Source organism: Toxotes jaculatrix, chromosome 18 (genome assembly GCF_017976425.1).
Source record: "Toxotes jaculatrix isolate fToxJac2 chromosome 18, fToxJac2.pri, whole genome shotgun sequence".
NCBI lineage: Eukaryota > Metazoa > Chordata > Actinopteri > Toxotidae > Toxotes > Toxotes jaculatrix.
Window position 1 is genome coordinate 19,457,634 of NC_054411.1, and position 25,576 is coordinate 19,483,209.

At 42.0% G+C, this 25,576-nt stretch overlaps 3 protein-coding genes across 5 annotated transcripts; 2 read left to right on the plus strand and 1 right to left on the minus strand.

Moving 5' to 3' along the window:
* The first annotated feature begins 410 nt into the window (after nt 1-410).
* LOC121198519 (SWI/SNF-related matrix-associated actin-dependent regulator of chromatin subfamily E member 1-like) lies at nt 411-9,701 on the plus strand. 3 transcript variants are annotated; one of them, XM_041062729.1, is made up of 11 exons: nt 411-479; nt 1,057-1,114; nt 1,986-2,029; nt 2,803-2,901; nt 4,595-4,687; nt 5,348-5,479; nt 5,746-5,917; nt 6,115-6,287; nt 6,467-6,568; nt 6,892-7,153; nt 7,298-9,701. In XM_041062729.1, exons 2-11 carry the CDS (start codon nt 1,108-1,110, stop codon nt 7,684-7,686), a joined length of 1,473 nt encoding a protein of 490 aa, XP_040918663.1. In that variant the 5' UTR covers nt 411-479; nt 1,057-1,107; the 3' UTR covers nt 7,687-9,701. The 3 variants fall into 3 exon arrangements, with proteins under 3 accessions (XP_040918663.1, XP_040918665.1, XP_040918664.1); XM_041062731.1 differs by having other exon boundaries at nt 4,595-4,675; XM_041062730.1 differs by having other exon boundaries at nt 413-475.
* Nucleotides 9,702-12,795: 3,094 nt separating this feature from the next.
* On the plus strand, nt 12,796-16,962 carry si:dkey-283b1.7 (von Willebrand factor C domain-containing protein 2-like). Its single transcript, XM_041062732.1, has 3 exons — nt 12,796-13,203; nt 14,269-14,398; nt 16,521-16,962. The coding sequence occupies exons 1-3, from the start codon at nt 12,796-12,798 to the stop codon at nt 16,760-16,762; spliced, it is 780 nt and encodes a 259-aa protein (XP_040918666.1). The 3' UTR covers nt 16,763-16,962.
* Nucleotides 16,963-19,965: 3,003 nt separating this feature from the next.
* Nucleotides 19,966-24,348, minus strand: rpl23 (ribosomal protein L23). Its single transcript, XM_041063399.1, has 5 exons — nt 24,274-24,348; nt 22,848-22,931; nt 21,317-21,445; nt 20,754-20,867; nt 19,966-20,095 (listed from the first exon to the last, which is right to left on the minus strand). Exons 1-5 carry the CDS (start codon nt 24,284-24,286, stop codon nt 20,013-20,015), a joined length of 423 nt encoding a protein of 140 aa, XP_040919333.1. The 5' UTR covers nt 24,287-24,348; the 3' UTR covers nt 19,966-20,012.
* Between the last annotated feature and the right edge of the window lie 1,228 nt (nt 24,349-25,576).

Genomic DNA, 25,576 nt, shown 5'->3' on the forward strand with positions numbered 1-25,576 from the left:
GAGATTTTGAACTGGTGCTGCAATGACAGCAGCATTTAAAAACGGAGGTGAACTAACGACCTTTTAGGATTCAGGTGTCACATTCAAATGATCAGCAAGATGCAGCTTTAGATTTTTTCCATGGACTTGTAACAAATTTCATATCTAGCTTTTCTTATAGAAGTTGAAATTTACACCTGATATGCTATATTTTTTCTCACCTTTCTTGTGAGTGTCCTGATGCTCGAGCTCCTTCTATATATATCTATATACACCACAGCAGACACATCATAATTTGTATGAAAGTTTTACTTATTAAGTATTTACTTATTTTGGATTATTGTTTATTTAAGGGTGACATTTTATTTTATTTTTTGAGGTATTTGTATGTCTTTATTCTGAAAACTTCCTGTCCTGAGCAGTGAAAAGACTACGCTTCCTGTCTGTGTATAAAAGGCGGATCAAGCGCCCTACAGAGGGAACAAAGGACGACTGAGTGAGTATGTTTCCTTTGTTTCCAGTCTAATTATTTGAAACTGAATAATTTTTTACCATTTTGTAACTCTGATGAAGAAAACGCTTAGAGTGTATTTGGTTTCCCTTTTAGTGATTTAACTAGTAAGGGCAGCTAATTACCTCCATGTGCGGAGCTAGCGCTAGCTGGTATTGTCCGTTACTGTAGCTAACAGCGAGGTTTATTAAAAAATCATACAAACGTTACATACTTCAAAAGTGTCAGTCGGTCTGTATATATGCATATTTTGGATTGGCACATTTTTTGGAATTAAAATGATATCAAATCCATTGATTAGATATCAGCTTCAACATTGTTTTGGAGAAAATTATCTCTTTGTGTTAGCTGGTTTGGCTAGTAGGCCAGGCCGGGTATGCTAGCCTTTCAGGCCCCGTCAGCCGTTATTGTTGTTATTTATGGTTACCAACGGTAGCGGGTTATTTTCAGTCATTTACCGCTTTCTTTAAGCTGCTTTGCCAGCCAAACAACTAAATTTCAATAGCAGAGTGATTGTAGTTGAACTAATTATGTGGCTTTTTTTTCCCTCACGTTCTCTTATCCAGGTTGACCAATATGGAAATAGCCCGTTCCTCTTAACCCAGTCTGCAGCCACTATGTCGAGTAAGTAAACATACATTTTAATAGTAGTGGCCAAAATTTTATTAATTAGTGATTTAATTGTGGTGTTCCTCCTAATGGTGCAGCCAGCAAGCTTGATAGATTTGTAAGTAATAACCAGGGAATAGCAAACCTTCATTCATAGCCCTTAAGGCCGGTTGACACTTTCTGTGCTGCCTACGCCTTTGTCAGTATTTATACTTGTGCACCGGTGTCTGGGTTAAACATCAGTTACTTTTACTGAAATTACTGCAGTGCAGAGAAGACAGAAGATGGAGACGGTAGGAGAGAAGATGGCATCAGTGGTATCAACAAAATTGCAACAATCCTTCAATCCCTGGATCTTGTATCTGTAGACCATCATAAATGCAGATGTAACATCCGGTCCACTGAACCTTTTATTTTATTTTTTTTAGTGTCTAAAAGAGTACTAAATAAAACATTAAGTCTTCTTCCTATCATGCATGGGGTACTGGGGGATACTGCTTTAATAGTCCATTGTACATTAACATCCACTCCTTGCACATCAGTTTTTTCAGGCACGATAGTAGTTGGTGGGGACAACAGGAGCATCAATGAGATACTGAGAGGTTTTGAGTTTTGAGCTGGTCTGATTAAACATTTATAAAAGGTTTTTGAAGAGTAACTGCACCCTAAATTCAACTAGAAAAATGAGGTCAGACTCTGGGGCATCATGAGTGATGATTTGCATCTTTGATATTTAGGAGGCAGCCCCAGTTTTCACTGTTAAGCAGTTAAATGAAGCTAAAAACAAACAGATAAATATAAAGAAATCAGAGCTGTAAAATATGTACACTATATGTAAGAGGTTGATGTAATAGCTGACTAACACTTATTTTTCTTTCTTGCACAGAACGCCCATCCTACGCTCCTCCCCCTCCCCCCGCCCCAACAACAGTAAGTGTGCAGCTCTCAGTACCAGTCTTAGCTTTCACTTTTTAGTGGACTTAGGGTCATGTTAGTACACGTTAGTACACTCTTTCTGGTCCCCTTTTTATCTTTATTTCATGCTGTCTTACTCCCTCTTTATCCACTTCCTATATTGCTTTCATTTAATTTCTTCTCTGTCTGAACACACAGAAGTTGCCACAAATGTTGTTCAGCTCCCCATTGTCGCTCTCACTCCTGCTTTTCCCTGTCATATCGCCACTTATTTAAGGTCTTGCACAGAAGGGGTCAGTTTGCCTCGTGTGCATTATTTCTACTGGGGAACAAGTTTCTTTGAAATCTACTTTAAGAACTTAAACTTTTTCGACACCTAATTTCCGAGTTTAGAATTTTAATGATAGTAGACGTATGTACAGTTAGGAATCAACATGCTCTTTTTGTTGCTTTTCATTTACTTACATTCAGCAGCAGGGCACAACATTGTGTAAAGCTGAAGTGCAAGTGTAACTTTGAGCTTTTGTTTCTGTTGCGAGGTCTTGATTTACATGCAGCATTCACATGTTGTGCTCTCATTCTGAATGCCAGCCTGTCACACAGTTGCCTTTTTTTTGCCTTGCATGATGACGTCATGGAAAACAAACAAACAAGCAAAAAAAAAAAAAAAAAACGACATATATTTTCATGTTTCCCCTCCCTTTTCACTTATTTATGTTTATCCCTCTTCCTCCTCTTGTTTGTGAGCCATTTCTCATTCGTGTTTTGTCTCATTTGTCTTCCATCAGCAAATGCCTTCCACCCCTGGGTTTGTGGGCTACAACCCTTACAGCCATCTGGCCTACAACAACCTCCGGCTGGGAGGGAGCTCCGGAGGCTCCAGCAGGGTAATGAAATGATGGAGGGAGGGAAAAGGGTATGGGGCTTAAGATAAAAGGGAGGGGGAAGTAAGAAAATGTCATGGACTAAATACACAGGTATGAGGAAAAAGTGGAAAGACAGCAGTGTTAAAAAGGCTCATCAGGTGGGGCTAATACAGAGGCTGTTGGGGTGATGATGATGATAATGACAGGAAAGATGGATTTGGGTGATTTTATTAACAGTTCTATGGAAACCAAATATGAGGGGAAAAATGTTAAGTATTTGAATTTGGCCGTGGATTTATATTAATACAGGTGGGTAGTGGGGACAGTAACAAAGTGATTCAGATTTAAGTCAGAAATCAGGAGGTGTGGGGATATACAGCTTCACTTGGTTGCATTAATTTGGGTTTTAGATGAGAGAAGGGAGTCGTTCTGCTCAGCTTCATACTAGGAGCTCATTAACAGCCTCCACGGTTTCTTTTTTAAAACAGCCACCATCATTTCCCCAGTCATACAGTGAAATACACCACTGTCAGGCTCAGTGCATGATGCTAATGGCTTTGTTTTGGCTGAGACGTTGTACTCATTGAGATTATTGATTAATTTTACAATTAAAACAAGTTAAAGTAGTTTAAAATAAATTACTTTGAATGAATCCTGAGATTCTGAAGTGATGATAAAAATGGTATGAAGGGATCATTCCAGTGTCAACTTCAAACAATATGGTAATAATTCCAACTTATTTAGACTTTTCAATGACAACTTCATTATTAACACAGAAACACACAGACTTATCTTGACAACCCTGTAAACAGACCCACATTCCCTTTTGTAACGGTTTGATTCATTTTAGCAGTTTCTAAAAAAAAAAAAAAAATACTACTAGCTAGGGCTGGGTGATACGGCCAAAATACTATCACAATTTTTTTTATATTGATTTATACCGCTAATTATCACAGTATACATTTAATACCATTAATTGAGGGCAGAAATGCATTCAGAGCAGAGGCATAAAACCCTCAGGCATTAATAGTTTAAATTTAATATTAAATCCTATATTAATCACAAGGTTTGTTGTGATTGAGAAACTGTCTCTGTGGACTTTCTACCATTGTTACTGACATGATGTCTTGTGCTGTAAAACCTTCAGTATACTGTGTCCCATCTTTGATAGGTGGCTTCCCTTCATATTTTGCTACCAATATATCGCTCTGCTTGTTATCCAGCTTCAGAAATCTGAACCATTTCCCAACCACAGGTGTTGTGTGACCTCTCTTTGCCACAGTTTCCTCATCTTGTGCAGATGTTTGACTCTCTTCATGGTCACTCATCTTTACATTTCCAACAACGTATGTTTGTGTGGTTCTTTTTTTTGTTGTTGTTGTTGATTATTCTTGCAGTAATTGTCAAGGTCATTGTATCACCCAGCCCTATTTCAAGCCATGCAAGAGCTAAAATGCTTTTATATCTGCATAATGCCTATAAGTGGATTAGCATGCGTTGTTAATGCTTTAATCAGGTTATAAGAAATCTTTCAGAGCCACTAAAATGCTATGAATTGTCATGTGTCCATGTACACCATGATCAGACCATAATCAGCAGATGTTTTATGACATTTTTATTTGCTTTTCTCTCCTTTCTCTCTCTCTCTCTCTGAACCTCTGTCCTGCCCACAACACACACCTTTCTCTCCCTTTTTCTCTCCTCCTCCCTGCAGAACTCCACGGGCATCACCGTCCCAAAGCCTCCCAAACCTCCAGACAAGCCACTGATGCCTTACATGCGGTACAGCCGGAAGGTAAGCAGGAAGGTAAGACACCCATCCACGGTGTCTGCTTTTACTGCTTGTCCTCCCATCCCCTGAAAAGGTGCAGCAGTTTGAGGGTGGGAGACAGCCAAGCCATGACGCCTCACCACCACCTCAACCATCTAGTGGAGACTGTCCACTCTGTTACCCCCGTTGGCTTACAGTAGCCTCCTTTGTTTGTCAGCACTAAAGAGAAATAACAAGCATGTGCAAGCATGATCTGCTCCTGCACCTTCATTTACCTCCTTGTATGGCCTGGTCTTTCCTGCTGCTGCTGCTGCTCTTTCATAGCTGTAATTCTGCTTAAAGACAAAATCTACTCAAACCATTCATGTTGACATAGCACCAGCGATTCTGTCTTTAGAAATATTTCATTTTATTCCATTCTGCCTTTCTGCAACACAACGCTTTACCTTTGTGCCAGTTAATAGCTCTGTCTAATAGCTGCATCATTGAGAACAGTTTCCTTTGCACTTTTCCCCCTTTATTTCCTTCACCGACCCGTAGTTACCTTATTTACTTGTAGTGATCTTATATAGTTAACTGCCGTTGACCTGTAATGACCATATGATACGTCTGTGTGTGTGTGTGCGCGCGCGTCTGTGTGTGGGGCAATGCTTCTGCTTGTGCACGTCTTGTTTGTGTCTCGCGTTCACGTACAAGGTATGGGACCAAGTGAAAGCATCCAACCCAGACCTGAAGCTGTGGGAGATTGGGAAGATTATCGGAGGGATGTGGAGGGACCTGACTGATGAGGAGAAACAGGACTACCTGAACGAGTACGAAGCCGAGAAGGTGAGTGGCCAGAGGAGTTCTGATCCCTGCACAGTCTGTACTGTCTCTACTCAACAGAGTTTTGATATATGTACACATAAGAATATGTGTGTGTAAGGACTTGTTTCTATGACAACGGCGCTGTATAATTTTTTTTAGCCAGAGGTAAAGAATTAAATAATCCTGGTTCAAATCATCACCAATCCAGCCTGGCCAAGGTGGTTGTTGAACAGGTAGTGGTATCATCTCACTCAGCTGATGATGTTCTTTTTCTGCCCACCCCTCAGATTGAGTACAATGACTCTTTGAAGGCCTACCACAACTCCCCAGCCTACCTGGCCTACATCAATGCCAAGAACCGGGCTGAGGCCGCCATGGAGGAGGAGAGCAGGCAGAGGCAGAGTCGTATGGACAAAGGCGAGCCATACATGAGCATTCAGCCTGCTGAAGACCCTGATGGCAAGTTTTACATATAGGCATTTAATGAGGGATTAAAATATAAATAGACTGAAAGCACAATTTAGTTGGATTTTTTTTCCTCTGTTGTTTTCTTCGAACAATTAAAATGGTTTGAATGCAGTTTCAGGGTGGACATTTTCAGAGCATGTGTAAGCAACCAGGTGGTGAGTTAAGTCTCCTCTTTATCTTCTGCCCAGACTATGACGATGGCTTTTCAGTGAAGCACACAGCAGCTGCTCGCTTCCAGAGGAACCACCGGCTCATCAGCGACATCCTCAGTGAGATTGTGGTGCCTGACGTCCGCTCGGTGGTCACCACCGCCCGCATGCAGGTCCTCAAGAGGCAGGTCCAGTCTCTTATGGTGCACCAGGTAGGTTGGCAGGACATATTCTTTGAATTGCCTGGAGAATATGTGAGCCAAGAGGAGCTCAGTGGCCTCTTTGTCCCTTTTGAAAAAGCTTGATCGTATTGGAGAAGGCTGATGTCAGTTACTGCTGAACCTTAAAAAGACTCGCACTCACAGTGCTTAATCCCTTTTCCTGTTTTCAGAGGAAGCTGGAGGCAGAACTTCTGCAGATCGAGGATCGCCACCAAGACAAGAAGAGACGCTTCCTGGAGACCACTGACTCATTCAACACTGAGCTCAAGCGGGTACAGCAGCACTTATTCACAGAGACGAGGTTGCATTCAACACTGCGAAACATCCATTTGGAATAACGTGCTTTCACTTATCATAATTACCTCTACAGTAAATATTACAAACCTGATCACAAAGGAAAACCATTTTTACTTTTGTAGCGTACATTGAATTATTTTTTACAAATTTTATAAAAATTATTTTATTCACAAAAATTTGTGAGCAGCAACAACAACACAGGCTGCCTTGGCTTTGCATTCAGTCTGAAGACAATTTAAGGCTCATTCGTAAATGGAGAATTGAGTTTTGTTGAATCCGGTGTTTCGTGTGTCTCCAGCTGTGCAGTCAGAAGGTTGAGGTGGACATGGAGAAGCTCGCAGCAGAGATGGCCGCAGCAGAGGAGGCGGCCCGGCGCCGGGCGGAGGAGAGGGAGCGCGAGGCGGCCGAGCAGGCAGAGAAAGCAGCTCAGCAGGCTCAACAACAGCAGCAGGAAGCTGCTGGAAACAAAGCTGCAGAGCAGAGCAGTGCTAATGCTAAGAGCACAGCTAACCCCACTTCAGGGACCAAGGAGGAGGAGATGCCCCCACCAGTGGCAACAGGTATGTTTTTTACATTTTGTTTGATTGTTGGACTAACTGTTTTGTCTTTAATGTCAGGATTATCCTTAAAAGTTTCTTTAAACTTTAGTGTTGAGACATTAAATATATTTCTCTCTCTCTCTCAATCCTTTATTCCCTCCTCAGATAAAGCTGCGCCTGCAGAGCCCTCCTCAGACCCCCATCCTACTCCACCTCCTCCAACCGATCCCCCCTCTTCTGCCTCTGACAAAGCAACTCCTCCCCCTGAGCCTCCCAGGGAGAGCAGCACACCAAGCAGCATCACCCCAAGTGACGACGGCAACAGCAGCAGCAGCAGTGGCAGCAACAGCAACAACAGCATGCCCCCCCCACCCTCAGATAGCACTCCTGGTGTAGCAGCCCCAGACCCCCCTGCGGCCCAGGAAGCTAATTCCAGTGCAGCTAACCCTAATGTGTCTGCAGCACCTCCGCCTCCCCCTGCCTCAGAAGAACCAGCCCCACCACCACCACCATTACTGCCCCCTAGCCAAAGCAGCCAACAGTTTGATATGTAATAGTGTGTTAGATACACAGTGGTAGCTGTAGAAGTCCTCCCTGTGCTGCAGCTCCCCATCAGCGGGGTTTGTTATGGTGGCTATTATCTTTACAGATGCTGAGAATGACAAGTGCTAAATGGTTGAGGGTCTGTTAGTAAGGTCAACAAATAGTAAACACATATTTCACTCAAGAGCTATGTACGGTTTTCATCGTCTGTCTTCTGCCTGCCTCTGGACCAAACAAGGAGAAATTAGGATTTCACTTAAATCTGCGTATGTTTCCTTTAAATTGATTCAGCAGTGATTTGAGTGAGTTAAGTGAAATGTCACCAAAGAGTAAAAGATCTGACCCTGAGTGATCGGAGTTTGTGCCCCAGGCACCGTACAAGCCATTCTCCTCGTCTGTTCATGCCACTGGATGGACTGTTAGAGTCTGAAGTAACCACACACAGATCCCCCAGGGCTGTTAGATGGTCAGCAATAACTCTCACTGAAATCCTTAACGTCACTCTCACTACTCTGCTCCTGCTTATTGTCCAAAAGCCACCTGTTACCTCAGATACATTCTCAGCCGGCAGAGGTCAGAACTGATTCTGCACAGGGCTGCAGCTAACCGTAGTTTTCATTATCAAAGAATGTGGCAGTTAGTTTCTCAATCTGTAAAACATTTTGATTTCAAACTTCCCAGAGTCCAAGGTGACATCTTAGTTATCAGTACACAGTCAAATGTGCCAAAAGTTGGGTGAGCGTTTCTATGGAAACCCAGCATTCTCCAACCCTGACCTTTAAACTGACCTACTGTACGTGTAACTCCTCCCCTCACACATGTGAAGAGTAACTGCTCTTCATTTGATTTGAGAGGCTGGAGGAGAGCACATTTTAGCTTGTTAAAGTGGTTGAAATGATTAATCGATTATCAGAATAGCTGGATAATAATCGAGTAATCATTTCAGCTGTAATTTTACATCTCCGTGCTACTGTGAGAGGGGGACTCGTGTCACGTAGTAATGTGTACATTGTTCTATAGTGCTAACTCGTCTATAATACAAATTAAAGACACCAGGATGAAGTGGTTACGTACATGACTCCCACTGTGTAGACTTAATACTGTTGGATGTGACTGAAATGTTTTGAGTACACATACCTGTATATTCCTCAGTCCTGATGTATAAACCTTTAAATCTCAGCCCTTGTATTTTTCAGAAATAAGACCACAGCTGCAAACTCCAGGGGTTTTATTATATACTTCATGTTTAGCTTGGGACTTCTCTGAACACCGGGTGGATTTTCTGATGATGAAGGGCAACGTTGCATGAAAAGATTCACCCTACTTTAAAAACCTCAGAATTTTCTACTTTACCATTTTTGTTTGATTTGCAAATCAGCTACTGTTGGTTCTCCTTTGTGTTTTTAGAGATCTAGTGGAACCTTTTAGACAAATGTAATCTAATTCAGCTTTCGTATTAAACCTACCTACTCTTCAACTCAGAATCCATTTCTAACACGTCTCAGTTTGGAAGTGACAGTTTCCAGGTCACATTTGAATTAGTTGTGCACCCACATTCTGCATGCTATAGTAAATACTAACCATCATCCTGTAAACATCAGAGCAGTTACTTTAGTCTGAGTCAGAGAGTTCAGGCTGAAGGAAACTGGTAATTAACATTTAAATATAGAACAAATCCCACAATGTGTGTAAGAAAACAAAGATTATATTATGGACTTCTCTTCAAGGTGCTTTTTAAAATCTGTGGATGGAAAAAATGACTTACATCGTTCTCCTGTATTCATCACATTTATGTAGATTGATTGAACTGCTCCTTTAGACTTCATATTCCTGTTACCACCACAACCTTTCAGCAGAGAAATGCACAGGCTACCCTCATCAAATGTAACCTCAGTCACTTATGCATTTAAAGGACTATTTTCTTACTTGAATTGGACTGTTTTTAGTAATATTCCTCTGTTTTTTTGCATCTTTTTTTTTGTACTGTCTGAACTTATCTATCCAAATAAAGGTGATTTCTCAGTCAGTCGGTGTGTTGAGGTTTTTCTGCTACTCCAGCAGGTAGAATTGGTCCAGTAAAACTGACAACTTTTTCTTTTCTTTTTTTTTTTTTTTTGATGTTAGTGCTTTTATGTTTTCTTTAATGTATTTTCCTGTGCAATAAACAATACACCATAGAATTAAGATATAGTAAATAAAAAATCATAAATAACTAGGATATATAACTGAAGCCTGGTTGTGCGCTCTTGTTCACATGCACAAATCCAAATACACACGCACGTAAAACTGAAATACAACAGGAAAAAAACCCCAACACAAATCAATATCTGCACAATCATGCAACACAAATGTGGTGACCACATAAATGCACGCGGTCAAACAGCAGTCCACTGCGCAAAATGTAATGCAGCTAGCAAACAAACTCCACTAAACAATGCGTAAGTTAGCTTGTTCGTATCGTAGCTGCTAACATAGAATGCTAACAACACAACACAAATAAACACACCACTTTGAAAAGTTTGAAACTTTGAAGCAACGGAGCCGAGCGGAGCGGCGAAGATGAGAACTAGAATATTAAAAGAAAGAACGCTCACTCTGTCGCCGTTTCCAAAAACCAAGAAAAGTACGGAACACTCACTCTGATACAATTTTCATGAATGAATTATTTTTTTTAGCATATTAAGTAACTAGATGGCAGCATCCGACATTAATTGTACATACTGTATAATATTTTATATAGCTACATCAAGTTCATAGTTAATGTCTTGAGTACAATTATTTTGGTTCTACAATGAAACACTTCCACTGTGGTCATCCACAGATACATCATCTACTAGTTTGGCCTCATTTATACCTCTGAAGGTGAAAAAAGACCAATCCCAGTGTCAATCCAGTGAACAATCCCACTGTCTTCATCTGACAACATTTTATTTTAGGTGCAGCAGTTGTTTCGATGAATGAAATCAATGTTGGTATAGCCTACTATTTACTCAATACACAGTCATCATCACAGTAACCATGGCAACACACCTAAGAGAAAGATGCCACATATCAAATCAAATTATCCTAAAATCAAATAATCTCATAGCATATTCAATTTATACAGTAATATTCAGCTGGAAATGTGCAAACAATACAACTATATACAATTCAACATTTAGAGAGAACAATAAGGCTGTTTGTAAGTGCTCCTCAAACACCCCATCTAGCGACACCACTAAGTCGACCAGTCCACGAAAAATCCCGGGGTCGCTGGACCCCTTGATCTCATCCTTGCCTCGCAAAGCTAACTCAAACACGCCACAGAATCTGACAGTCAATAAGGCAGCCTGGAATATGGCAGTTCTTACTCACCTCATCGTTGTGACGACAAACAGCTATCATGTAGCTCCCATCCAACTGTTTGGCGATGTTAACTCTTCCAAAAGACCAAAGTTTCAGGCAGCTGTCCATAAGCATCTTCGATGTTTCATGCTTCCACACCTTCTCCGAGAGATGATGCATGTCGGTGACACCCGTGGTTGTCCAGGGGTAGCAGAACAGCGCGTTAGCTACTTCGCGTCCTGCTAGCCACGTTTTCCGCTCATACTAGCTCCGTGAAAATCCGCGGCTGTAGGCTTTCCCCGCCTTTGAAGACACCTGCTTGATATTTAAATTTGGACTGGGTGGTCCTAATTCTTTGATAGCCAATTTATCTTCATTACTCCGACGACAGAATGGTAATTCCCGCAATGACAGGATGGAGTTCTTCCTCTGAGTTGTAATGCTAGCCATGCTGACCCTGAACGTGAACGCGATGCGTATGCGCACGTGACTTCATTAGTGCGTATGACGAAAGCACGTTGGGTCAAGCCCTCCAGGAGTCCATAGAAATGCATTGCAGGGTATACAGCATAAAACAAATTAATTAAAACTTAAAAAAAAAATTAACATGTACGTTTATGAGAGCGCCTGGGCCCATTTCAGTCAGACTGAAAAGCGCCCAAGGCGCTCTCATAGACTTACATGGGGCTGCTGATTGGACAATGGTGTTCAGGCTGCTGATTGGACAATGATGTTCAGGCTGCTGATTGGACAATGATATTCAGGCTGCTGATTGGACAATAATTTTCAGACCTGGAATGGCAAAATAAACTCTTATGTTTTTCGTGTGGGTCAAGGATGGCGACGCCCTGTCGCCCACTATTAGCCAGCCGCCCCTGGCATGTAATACAATATATAACGGAGTATAATACATTATAGTCAAAAAAGAAAAGAAATCTTGACATTATGCATGTGTACAGAAATGCATTTATATGTGTGGAATCAAATTCATGCAGTTTGTTACATAGTAAATATGAAACTGGTGTCAAAAGTGTTAAAATTATATCATACAGATTAGAGAATCAACTTTAAAATAAAAAAAAAGATTAAAATAAAAAAAATACTGTCAAAACAAAAAAAAATACTTCCTTCACGTGCAGCTGAACTTACGGCAAAGAGGAGTTTAGGATGAAGTTAGACTCTGCTTAGGGAGTTATGGCCACCAGGGGGCCCCATACATGCCTCTGGAGACCTGAAATGTTAAGGAAAAAATATCAAAAGTGGGCAAGAGTAAGTTCTCCTCACCACTTTCTTAATGCCACCTTCACACCGTTCACCCATTGTAATAAGGGTGGAACAGGTGGGTTAAAACTCTGTCCTGCAAGGTACTACTGTAATAGTAAGTAATATTAAGCCTGTGTTTTGAACCCTTATTATAAAGTATTTAAAGCAGTTTGGTTTATCATCAGCTAAGATCCTTTCTTTATCTGACTTAATACATTTAATAATTGATTGAACATCCAGACCATAACGTCTCCAACTTCTTCTCTTTGTCCGTGGATTTGTGCAAATGAATAAACTTCACTTTTTGAAGTCAAACTTGCAGGTTTGGCTCAAACGCAGGATAGGTCTGAGGGTGACACCTGGCTGTGTGTCCTGGATGAATGACTGAACTGAGCTGCAGTTCAGTGACAGTCCGCGCTGACGCGCATCTCTGGGCGTCACTGGCGCCCCTGACGGTGGGAGGAGAAGCTCACCGGAGCGCAACAGATACACACACGGTTAGTGTGGGTGTGGGTGCGGGTAACCTGTTCACCATGAGCCACCGGCACTGTGCGCTCAGCAGTCTCCCCATCGCGCTGGTCCAGCTGCCCCTGCTACTGCTGCAGCTGCCGCACGGTCCGGGGCGCGTCGCGGAACTCGCGGTGGTGGCGGAATACTCCTCCAAAACCGACCTGGACTATGAGTTCGGGGACTACCGGGGGAAGTGGTGCATCGACGACCACGGCTTCGTCTACGGCATCGGAGAGGTTTATTACCCGAGCCCCACGGCGTGTCCGTGCACGTGCACCGTGGACGGTCCCGTGTGCGTCCGACCCAAGTGTCCCCGCATCCACCCCAGGTGCACGCGGATCAGATATAAGGCGTGCTGTCCAGTGTGCGAGGCTGTGGCCAGGGTCTGTGTCTACGGGGGCAAAACGTACCGGCTCCTGGAGGAATTCAGGGTGAGAAGGAAGCAGCCACCCAGCCCACCCCGTCCCATTCACAAGTTCACTAAGCTTCAGATGCTCAGAGCAGCAGCTGCTCAGTGATCGTGCCTCATTTGAGATTTACGCACATCACCCATCAGTATGTGACTCTCCTTGTATAGACGCTGTTCATGTAGTCCTCTGTAGCTACTTGACGGTATTTTGTTTCTCATATGTTTTGGCTGCATGACATAATAATGATGTGCACGTGTAAACTTGTGTGTGGTGACCACGTTATGAACCAAATCTGAAATTCAACCGTCTTTATAGAAGATTATCATCTTGTTCATATAGGTTATGGAATATAGAATATTTGTATATTGTCCTTACTGTATTAACCCCAGGGCCTCCCCTTTCCCACTGTGTGCACTGTGTATGTACCCTGTACCCATCAAGTCCAGAGCACAGAGCAGCCTGCACATGGTGCTTCACTGGTGTGTGTCAGTTTGTGGTATTTTGTTTTCTGAAGAAATATGCAAAGTGTGAACTGAAAAGCTCCATTTTGACAGAAGCCCTCTGTGAGGCAGGGCACAGGATTAGGTGTTAGGGTGAGAACTCTTTGATTTGCATAATCCAGCCTGTGAGTTTTCCCCTCACTGGAGGGTTGAAAACATGAAAACCTCAAAGTTTTATTGTTTTAACATTAAAATGTACAAAGAATACTTTTTATGGATACTGCAAGTGGTTAATATGGTTATTTCTCAATCCAAACACTAAAGCTGCATGAATATATCATTATATTAACAATGGGAAAAAAAATATGTATACACATTCACAGGAAATTAAACAGCTCAGCAGTTTTTCCTCAGTTCCACAGTGCATTTTAGCATCTTTCAGCCCATTGTTTAGGATCTATAGCCCACGCCCTTTGTGTTTTGGCTCACCATCATCATCCATTTGCAGCAGGTTTTAGTTAAAGCTAGTTACATGTTGTGTTTAGAACTAACCACACTTTTATTATTATTACTTTTTATTGACGGTTTAAATAGCCTGATGTAGGAGCCTTAGGTCAATGAAATTCAAATTGTTTTTGTGTTCCAGTTGTCGAGGTGTGAGCGATGTCGCTGCGAGGCCAACAGAGAGGTGTACTGCAGCATTTCAGACTGCCCTGCCCCTCACTGCGTCAACCCCACCTACGAACCCAACCACTGCTGCCCCATCTGTAAGACTGGTAAGTCTCAGTCAGACAAACACTTTGGTCCATGGCAGGCAATCTCTACACCCTCATATACTATCACTGTCAACTCAAAGTTTCTACCTGTATGGAGGCAATTAAAACTATGCAGTAAGTATGTTATAATGAAAGATGTTAAACACAGGAATGCTCCTCAGAGGATGAACCCTTTCCATTTTGGACAGTCAGTGCCTCCCTTTCACTTTCAACTTTGAACACAACATGTTCCATAATGGAAGTGGAAGACTATCATAAAAATAGGCAACACATTCATGGTAACATTTGAATTCTAAACATTATTAAAAACACATCAGTGAGCCACACTGTTGCAGTGTGGCTCACACACATACACATACACACACACACACACACACACACACATATATATATATATAATTTTCAGTAATAACATCTTATTTAATTTTTTAAGTTTGATCCATGTGTACAAGCTTTCATACACTCTCCTCTGAGATGCTACAGGCAGCTTGGAGAAGGAGCACAAACACATTTTCACATCTCTTTAATACACACACACACACGCACACACACACACATTTAAGCTTGTGCCTCCTGTGTGTGTTATATGCATCATTAGTAAGCTGCCATTGTGACAGCGTGTGTTCACCCTGCAGCTCTCAGAAGCATCACTCGTTACGTCACCTCACACACAAGGCAGCTTACAGAGCCACGCCTGTTATGTCATACATGCTTTCAATGCCACTGGCATTAAGAACCTTCTCTAACATTGGTGGGATTTGTGAGTGTGTGTGTGTGTTAGACACAGACAGCAGGGATAATAACTCCTGTATTATCTGTTGCTTTTAAGTAAATCAGGCAACCAAAGCCAAAGCACCCAAACAATCAAAAACATGACGTAACTGATTCTTTATGATGCCTAAAAGAAATCAATAATCAATAGAAATCAATAGAAACACACTATTTGCTTCCCTGTTGCTTTGCTGATTTCTGGCAGTTGTAGTTAAGTTGTAGTTTCTATTTTAACGGCTCCTCTGCTGCTGGACAGACAGTGGGACAGATGGTTTGGTTTGTTGCGTCATTGTTTTTTTTTCTTTTTTTTTTCCACTCCCACCAAATTCGCTCATGTCAGCTGTGTTTTATTGAACACGGTTGGGTCTGGCAGCAGATGAACTGTACTTCCTGTCCTCCCGCCAAGGCGTTGGTAATTGTTTCACGGGGAGCTGCCAAATAAAGGAACCCCCATCTGCGATTGAGGGATGCAAATGATATCAAACGCAGGCTGTTTACATTTCTGCTTGCATGGTATTCAGTATGTGCAGTCCAAACAACATTTCACTGCTTCACTGAAAATATCATATATATTACATGCACATGTTGGAAGGAAAGAGACATACAGAGGCATCAGAAAGTATTCAGACCCCTTCAACTTTTTGCAAATTTATTAAAAATCAAAACAGAAATCTCTTATTTATAGAAGTATTCAGACCCTTAATTAAGTACATTGTGGAACCCTGACTGGCAGCAATCACAGCTCTGAGTCATCTTGGCTTTTAAAGGCTTTGCACACCTGGATTTGGACAGATTATCCTATTCATCCTAACAGATCCTCTCAAACTCTGATTGGATGCAAAGTGTCTGTGAACTACCTTCATCAGGTCTCTCTCTACAGATGTTCAAAGCCACTCCAGGACAGTCAGAGACTCGTCTACCAACTCCTGAAGGAAATATCAGGCTCTTACTCTGTTAAATGCTCCACCCTGCTCAGCATGCCACCTGCTGACTTTGTCTGTCTGTCACTTAGAGAGAATATAGGTAGAGCACAATGTGCTTTAAGAGCTTTTAGCTGAACAGCTGGGGTGAAACAACACTGACTGATGAGAGCAGTGAGAGCCAACCATGACATTAAAGTCGCGGAACATAAAACCAAAACAATGAGCTGAAAGACATTAAAATGCTCAATAAAGCTTCAAGAGCTGGTCTGTGAGACTGTGCAGCACAGCGGTGCTTTGAGCTAAATGCTAATGTCATCATACTAACATGCTCACAATGACAATGCCAACATAACAAGAGTGAGACACTGTCCAAGAAGGGAGCAGACTTTGACACAAGACAGACTGTGCTGTCTTTCCTGACCCTCTAGGCCCCAACTGCTTTGCTGGGAACAGGGTGATCCCAGCAGGGGAGCGTGTCAACATCGACGAGAAAACGGTTTGCTACTGCACCTACCGGGATGGGACGTGGCAAACCCATCCTCACGCCACCTGCGAACAGCGCCCCCAGCCCAGCCCGACACCTGACATCGGCACCGAGGCCCCCAGGGACGAGGACGCCAGGGGGAGAGGGGGGAGACCATTTATTCCCAGACTGGACGTGATACCATGAAGTCAGAAATATGTCAGAGAGCTGCTCTGCAGGTACAAATACAAATAAACTCTGTCCATCAGTATCAGGAGAGGTGAACTGGACTTCAATACAGCATTATTCAACCTGCACATTTATGTTGAAAACACAACCAGTGAGATTATTTCAGAGCAGTTCTGGCGCTAATGGCGAGCGTCCACAGGGTACAGCTGCATCGCGTTCTGGTCGTGCCTCATGGCTCCAAATGTTTCTGAGGTGCAGTGTCTGTAGCGTGGTGTCCAAACCTGAGGAGTCTTGGTCCACACTTTTAATGTTCACTAACAATTTTACACCTAATCTTACATATGTTTTTAATTAGGAATCTTCAAAGCAGTGCAAGTCTTGAATGATGAGCAGGGGAACAGCAGAGTTTAGTGCAGAAACTTATTCACAGCAGGTGATACACAACAAATGATCCCCAGCACCAGGCTGGAAGACTGAATTTACAGAGTTAGCACTTGTTCTTTTATAGCACTCTTTCCACCTCTTTTGGGAGCAGTTATACCCAAACCTCTTTTAAAAATACACTCTTTGTTTTGCCCGAAAATAATGGTGACTCATTATGGTCTTCCAGGTATTTTCCAGGCCCACTTGTTCCCTGGCAAGTATCTACTGGTGTCAGATTATGGCTGGTAATGACCTTGGTTCTGGATTTATTGATGTCTCCTTTTTTCTCCTCTTATCCACTTGAACTCCACTTTATATCTCGATGGAATACATCATTATTTCCCAGCCCTGTTGAAATATATATATTTTTTAAAAAGTGTTTACTGGGAGTATAGGGTAGGATACATTATACTGATATACTGATGCATGTATCATGATATATGCTCAGGCCATACACAATCTTCAGACAACAAACTAACAAAAACCTTAGGATTAGATCTAAAGTGAAACTCTAACATTTATGAGTGTACATAATCAAACAGACTGATGAGCCTTCAAAGCCAACACTCTCCTTCCTTCTGCCTTCACCACATTCCTCATTTCTCCTGTCCTTCACCAGCATAGGCTCCTTCAGGAGCCACATGTCTAATACAGTTTAGAGATGATGTCTCTCCAAAAAAAATGTCTACAAGCATAAATACACATATGCATCTCATTTAGATACAGGCTGCAGTTTCGTGGCTCTGCTTTCATTGGTTTAATTACTTTACCATCATGCACCACCTTTTCTCTGGGACTCCAGCTGCGTGTAAATAATCACAGTACAGGTGATCACAGAGAGAAGGAGAGGACCGAACAGAGGATTAACCTGATACTAGACATCCCAACATTTGTGCACAAGCCCCAAAAAAAAAATAATGTACCCAAAATAAAAAGGGTTATTTTGATTACATTCATAACCCTGGTCTCCACTGAAAACTCATTTTTGTGGTATTAAAAAAAAAGGAAAATAAGGCCTGTAGTGGTAACTTTTATGTGGAAAACACTTGCTGTTGCAGTGATATGAGGATCCTTAAATGCTTTGCACAGATCATCAGAAACCTGATTCAAAAGCCCACTCACATTTATACCTGTACTAATAACTAAACATACATCCTTATAACACATAGACCAGGTGGATGTTGCTAAACCGAAGAGGAGCAGCCTGAACGCAGTGCAGCTGTATCTGATGGACCGTGGTCTTTAGTGAAACTGTAAAATAATCTACAGGCTGGGAGGAGGCTGAGCGTAGAAGAGGAGTAAAACAACCGTATCCTTAAAGAAAAAGGTCACCCACACTGATTCACAACACACACCTGGTCATTATATTTCATTTCTTTCAAATAAATGTCAAACTGCTGTTTTCAAGCTCTAAAATGAATTTTCAAGCACAAGTATTTATTCCATATTTCATTAGTTTTTCAATTCGTCAAATTTCCAGTTTTACTTTTTTTTCCCTCAGGTAAAGAACTGACCATTGCTAACAGAAACTGAACAATCAGCAGACTGACTGACTGGAAATTAATTCAGTTTTACAGACTTACATTTTATAGACTTACTTAATCAGTTAATTACAAATAAGCTTTACTTACAGATGCATGAGGAGGAATTAACAGATGCATAAGGAAGGAACTGGCCACCACCTGATGCTGGTGTTCACTCACTGCTGTTTAGGAAACTGTCTGTCGCTGTCATACACATGTGTATATCTATATATCTATGTAGAGTATGGGATGCTCTCTTGTTCTTTTTTTTTGTGACCGTCAGTCTGAGGTCCAGGTTGGGAAGGTGTGAGAGATGAATGGGTGACAGAGTGACAGAGGGGAAACAAGTGTCGGGTGCAGGTGGTGGCCTGGCTTCTCTCCATGGCCCTGCCGCTTTCCATCTGTAAGCAGAGAGGGGCCAGAGATGTCTAAGTAGGCCAGACACAGGCACACACACACACACACACACACACAGCACTCAGAATGACTGTAAGCAGAAAAACTGATGATTTACACTTTACCTGGAGTAGCAGATGCTATGTACATACTGTGTGTAATGTCAGGGTGCATGCCAGTGAAGTGTCCCTCACTGTATATTGTACACTACAGTGGAAATCCTCTTAATTTGTGACAAAATGAATAATTTGTCTTTTTTTCTTTACCCATGCTCCTGCAGGGCTCAGATGATTTGACCGGTTATTCTTCTGAAAATTCATATATCAAAGTGCTGATTGTTAGAGTTTGTGTAGCTGACAAGTGTTTTAAACTGTTCTACAATAATATCTCTGTGCATTTTCTGTCCCATCCTTGTGTCCAGTGCTAAAGTTAATGTCTGTAGTTCATTGCTGGAAGGACTGAACAGGTTTCTGTGCTCCCTCTAGTGGTAGGTCTGAGGAACTGCATTAACAAGATGCAACAAAACCATGTTAAACATTTAAAGCTTGATATTAGTATTCATATATTGTATTGGATCATCAGAGAGCAGTTTTATAGATGAGCAGAACTAAAAGCCTCAGCTCAATGCAACTGGGTTTCCAAGCTTGATTACATCTTTTTTTAACCCACAAAACCTCAGGTCAAAGGTCTGAAACATCAACATCATCATAACAGTGCAGATGTTATAGGCACATTTATGATGATGTGCTTGCATAAGTAATAAGCCAAGCCTCAAAACAGTATCTATACCCAAATACTACAACAGTAGATCATAGTTCAAACCACATTCCCTACAAAGTGTTTTTTCTCTACATAAATGAAAACACTAAGACCTGTGGCTTGATTGACAGCTTTTATTGAAAATGAACAGAGGTGCAGGGTCCAGCTCAGGCAATGCTGCCAGCGTTGGAGGCAATCCTGGGCCACAGGTCGGCGCACTCTTTGGCCACTGGGCCTGTGATGGCTGAACCTGCAGATACAGAGAAGAAGAGCAGTTATTTCAGTCCTCACACTACCAACAGTGATCTGAGGTGAAAAAGCAAAACATGACAATAACAAGTTGGATCGTTAACAAGTGTCCCAGAGTTTGGTTTCACTAGAAGCTTAAAGCTTGTCTCATGACTGATTGAGATCAGTCAGCCACAGTGTGTCGCTGCCATCTCACCCACAGTGATGAGTTCAATGTTCCCTTCTACGACAACTCACCCAGCCACTGAGCAGACAAAGCAAGTGCTTTTGGAAGGGGGAAATATGTTTGTACCAACCTACCAGCTCCGTCAGCACAATGAGAACAGTAAAATAAGTTTGTAAATGAACACTGAGGCAATTTGTAAAAGAACAAAACTTTTAATCCTTCAAGACGCTTCAAAACAAAAGCAGCTCTGCGGAGATTCAGGATTTCAGCAACACTTTTGAGTCAGTGAGAAACTGTGTCACCACAGACCTTGAGGGGCTGAAGCAGCCGTGCTCTCCAGTACATGTACACGCAACTGACAAAGTCCTGAAAGCTAAATTACTGAAATCAACAACGCCTCCAGACAAATATCTGATGTGTTGTTTCCCTGTGTAAATGACCCTGTTATCTAGACACAACGTACGATCCTGGTGTCGCATTCGAACAAACTCACCTTTCATTTCTCCTTTGTTGTTTACTATGACACCTGCGTTGTCTTCAAAGTAGAGAAACACGCCATCTTTTCGCCGATACGACTTCCGCTGCCGTATCACCACTGCAGGATGCACTGTGGAGAGGGGGAACGGGGTTAATTCAAGGTTAATCAGGGCAACAGAACACACACATACACACACACTGATGTTAATCAATATTTTGACCTGGGTGGGAAAGAGAGAGACAAGGTCACTGCAACAGCAGAACAACAATTCTGTTTCATCACTGTTAACCAAGTAACTGCTCTGTTAGTAACTGTGTGTCAGTGCGACTTATTCAGTGATCTGTCCATAAAGCTGTGAATGACATGGTCTGTCCTTCCTGTCTTCCTCACACTCAGCTCACATGAGGTTCAAAACCAAAGCAGACACCCTGAAAATGTCAATCCAGTTTTACGTTATCTGATTACTGTCCGGCTAAACACAAACACCTCAGTGGTTCACCTGAGAATGAACACACTGGCCTCACCCTCTTATCCCTGACACTACAGTAACCTGCACACAGATGGTTTCTTCCACTTACCCTTCTTCCTGAGCTCTGGCTTGCCTTTCTTGACTGTGGCCATGACCATGTCACCCACTCCAGCTGCAGGCAGACGGTTCAGACGTCCCTTGATGCCCTTCACAGAGATGATGTACAGGTTCTTGGCACCTGTGGAAGGAGAGAACACCAACATGGAGAATGTAGAACAGCATGGGAGATCAAGGGCAGATCCACAAGAATCTGGGACTCTGGTTTCTTAAAAATACCTGAATTTTAAAAATGGCTCAGGCTACTGAGCTTGTCTCATGACTGATTGAGATCAGTCAGCCACAGTGTGTCGCTGCCATCTCACCCACAGTGATGAGTTCAATATGCCCTTCTACGACAACTCACCCAGCCACTGAGCAGACAAAGCAAGTGCTTTTGGAAGGGGGAGAGAACTGAGGAGAGGCTTAACTACAATACAAACCCAAACAGTGTGGCAGTATTTATCAAAATCAATCAAACTTGATCAGTTCAAATTTCATTGAAACATTAACAAAACAGTCTGCTAATTAACCAGCAAACAGTTTGTCCGTCACAATGTAAACACAATATAGACAGATATACTTTATTCATCCCTCAGAGGGAAATTGTTATTAAACAATATGACCTACAGCTTTATGTACAGAAACAATTTTACATAAGTCAGCATTGGTTTGTTCACACAGTCACCTGTGTAAGTTAGTATCTTGTGAACAGGTAAAGTGTGTGTGCCTCTGTATTTATGTTGTTAACAGCATTTCAATTTCAACATTTCCGAATGACCAGAACTTCAGGAAACATGTTAGTGAGCAGTTCAAACAACATTTCAGACAATGCCCTTGTTTGTTTTCTTGCCAGGTGTAAGAAGACACCACTGTCACATCTGTACAGTGAACAGGAGAAGACATCCAGGAGCCGGTTAGCTTAACAGTTAGCAGCAACTTAGTATAAACACTGGAAACAAGGCTCTGTCACCTAGCAGGAAATCTAAAGCTCACTGATTCTCCTGTTTCAGCTCGTCTGTTAAATTCATACAAAAACTGTTAACTTAAAAATGATGTGTCACTGTTTTAATGGTGTGGTTATGTGGAGGATTATTCTTTGTTCAGGAGCACTGATTTCCTGAAGTCTCCGCTGGTTGCCTGGCAATTAGTGGCTCCAGCTACATATTGAGCGTACAGACGTGAACGCTATTGATCTCCTCATCAAACGCACAGCAAGAAAGCCAATTAGCATCATTCCCCAAATGTCAAAATATTCCTGTAACTATGACAATAAGGAAACTACCAGTCATTGTTTATATACACATCTATCATCCCATTTAACAAGCAACTTTTCCTGCCCTCAAACTTAGAGAGCTCAAGCGTTTAACTATGACAAACATCTAGAACACAAAGACTCAGCAGTCTGTGCAGGCAAGTAAACATCACTATAGGAATTTTCCATGTTTGCGTTCCTTCAACTCAGAATTCAAACCACCTACACAAAACAGAGTTTGCACATTTGAGCAATGACATTAAAGTAAGTTAGCCGAGGCAGGTGTTACCTGTGTTGTCGGCACAGTTGATGACCGCACCCACTGGGAGACCCAGTGAGATGCGGAACTTGGCTCCAGATGAACCACCACGTCCTGTAGGAAGAGGGAAGCACACAACAATCAGTTGAGGACAACAAATCAGACCATGGCTCTGTTTTACCTCAGGATGACATGAAGAGAATCATGTTATACTAACTGTACAAAACACCACCCCTGTATTCAACATTCATGTTTAAGATACTTAACATCCAAAACTTTAAACCAATTTTTCCATGATTTGGGAAAATCTGATCTTTTCTCAACTTGGAACAAATTTGGAGAAACACAGGTTTAACTGCCCTACAGCTATATATATGTAAATAATTCCTGTGCACATCTCTGAATGAACAAAGTATCTGTGTAACTTTGGTATTTTATAGAACACACTGCATTATGGTTTGTCTATAGACGGGACATTAACAGGATAGTGAGTGCTTAAGGCTGTCTATAGCTGGTCTTTCTGTTAGTCAGCCCTGACAGTGCTTTGTTAGTTCAGTTTAACTTTCTGAAGGCTAATGTTAAATGTTTCACTGTCACAGAAATAATACACTCAAAATGAGTTCATAGCAAGAACCACAGCTGTCACACAAAAAGATAAGTCAGAATGCTACATTCCATGTATCTCTCACAGTGATTCTTGATAATATTTCAGTGCAATGTAAGAAACTGCACAGTTTTGTTATGCATACATATTGTTATGATAATTGTCCAATAATAATGTGAAAATGTACATTACTGAACCATAATGTGTTCAAACTCTGGCTGCTGCCCTGCACAAGGAATACACTACAACAGTGACTGCTCTTTTAAAGTTTCCTTAGTTGTCCATAACTCACATTAAATCCTATGTACTGGCTCTGTCTAGCTTTGACAGATAGCCTTGATACCTCTGGTCAATTTCACCTTACTGAGAGCAACAGCAGCCCAGGACCAACGACTGAATTTTATTAGAAAGCTGTGACATGAAGCTTATCACAGCTAGAAGCTCAACCAGGGACGGGGGCTGCTAATTAGCTTCAGCTACAGGACCGGTACACGTTATATATGTTCCAACTTATCTGTATGTAACAATGCTTGCATGTGTGATATCTGTTAAGTAAACAGACAAATAAATGAATGAATAAATCTGTTCGAAGCTAACACTGAGCAGCAAATTCAAATTTTCGGCCTTTAGCTTTAACTTCGTGGCTACATGGCGCTGACAGCGAAACATGGCTTCCGCCGACTAGCCAGCGAAAATGCATCGTTAAGAATCTGTAAACTGTTTTCACAAACTGAAAACTAATCACATGAATATAGTGTCTTCACCACTCTCTCACACATCTACAGCATTATAAGATCGGTTGTAGCGTAAAAACAGCAGATGAATACGGATTTTACAAGGTGGGTTTCCTACCTCTCTTAGACATTGCTGCAGTAGGGAAAGAGGAAGGCGGAGAAAGGAATTGTGGGATATAAAGTCGAACGGAACTGCATCCGGGTCATGGCGTGGAGGCGCGCTGCATTCACTGGCTGTCGGAAAAATGTAAAACACGGAGATAGTATTAGCTGTATTTATGAATAGCCCTTTGGGAAAGGAAAAAATAGAAAGCCATCTATCACTCTCAGTCTCTTATTTTATCTCTTCTGAGGATACACTCAGACTTAAATTCTTCAGACAAGTCAGTGCTGTCAGGTGGAAAGTAATCAGACTTTTTAGATAGATAAGATAAGATAAATCTTTATTGTCATTGCACAATCATACTTTGTACAAAAGTACAACGAAATTGAGGTACGAAATTGACTTTTTTTGGTCAAAAAAATTTGAGGTCAAAAAAATTTTTTTGACCTTTTTTTGGTCAAAAAGAGTCCCAGCTAAGCAGTCCTGATGTATTCATATGATTAGAGATAATCAAGTGTAGAGGGCCAGCAATCAAGTTTAGTCCACAAGCAGTTCATTGTATAAGCAAATGAACTGGTGTATTTATTGTGGTACACTTACTTTATTTATAAAGTAAAACAACAGGTTTTCCATTTAATCAAGGTCATTCAATTAGGTTCAGAGAGAATGTGTTGCATTGACTGGTGTGATTGACGGTCGTTGCTCCTCTCCTCCAGGTGGAGGCGGTGTAGGACCAACAAACAGCACTGCTCTCTGAAGGTTTTCCATGGAAATAAGAAACAATGATAGAGCTGTTGTATCATATCATATAAAGACATGACGTTGTCCCAGGTGTTTGTTGATCAGTATAAAGGAGTATAAAGAGACTGGGTCCCGCTGTGTTACTCAGGCTGCACCACAGCGTCTATTCACAGGCGCGATCCCACTACTGAGCGGCACGGGGGCTTTGACCTGCTCCGTTTCCGACCTGGGCCGGTGCACCCCTCCTTAGGCGACCTGGTGGTCCCGGGCTCCCTCGGAAACACCATATCGATACCGAACTTGGCGCGGACACCCGATCGGCGTAGTCCGCTGCAGCTCAGAGCTCCTGAGCTCAAACGATCCTCCAGCCTCAGCCTCCCGGTGACTTGGATTACAGGCACGCGCCACCGCACCCGGCGATAGAGTCTTCATTCATACAGGATGTGTGGGTTTTTACCAAGGTGACGTCATCAGGCAGCACGGCAGAAAGTGTAGCGGCAGATATAAAACCTTAGGTCTTTAATCAATGTGCATGTTTTTATTCCCACATCTATAAAGTGATGTTACATCTGTCTCA

What these genes read in the sequence shown, in the direction of transcription:
- si:dkey-283b1.7 (XM_041062732.1), top strand. Translation starts at nt 12,796, where the DNA reads ATGAGCCACCGGCACTGTGCGCTCAGCAGTCTCCCCATCGCGCTGGTC. An exon ending in GGCTCCTGGAGGAATTCAGG is followed by an intron (nt 13,204 to 14,268) that starts GTGAGAAGGAAG and finishes TTTGTGTTCCAG; the next exon opens with TTGTCGAGGTGTGAGCGATG. An exon ending in CTGCCCCATCTGTAAGACTG is followed by an intron (nt 14,399 to 16,520) that starts GTAAGTCTCAGT and finishes CTGACCCTCTAG; the next exon opens with GCCCCAACTGCTTTGCTGGG.
- rpl23 (XM_041063399.1), bottom strand. An exon ending in GCCAGAGCTCAGGAAGAAGG is followed by an intron (nt 20,868 to 21,316) that starts GTAAGTGGAAGA and finishes CCCTCTCCACAG; the next exon opens with TGCATCCTGCAGTGGTGATA. An exon ending in CAACAAAGGAGAAATGAAAG is followed by an intron (nt 20,096 to 20,753) that starts GTGAGTTTGTTC and finishes CTGTATCTGCAG; the next exon opens with GTTCAGCCATCACAGGCCCA.
- LOC121198519 (XM_041062729.1), top strand. An exon ending in GCTCCGGAGGCTCCAGCAGG is followed by an intron (nt 2,902 to 4,594) that starts GTAATGAAATGA and finishes TCCTCCCTGCAG; the next exon opens with AACTCCACGGGCATCACCGT. An exon ending in GCCGGAAGGTAAGCAGGAAG is followed by an intron (nt 4,688 to 5,347) that starts GTAAGACACCCA and finishes TTCACGTACAAG; the next exon opens with GTATGGGACCAAGTGAAAGC.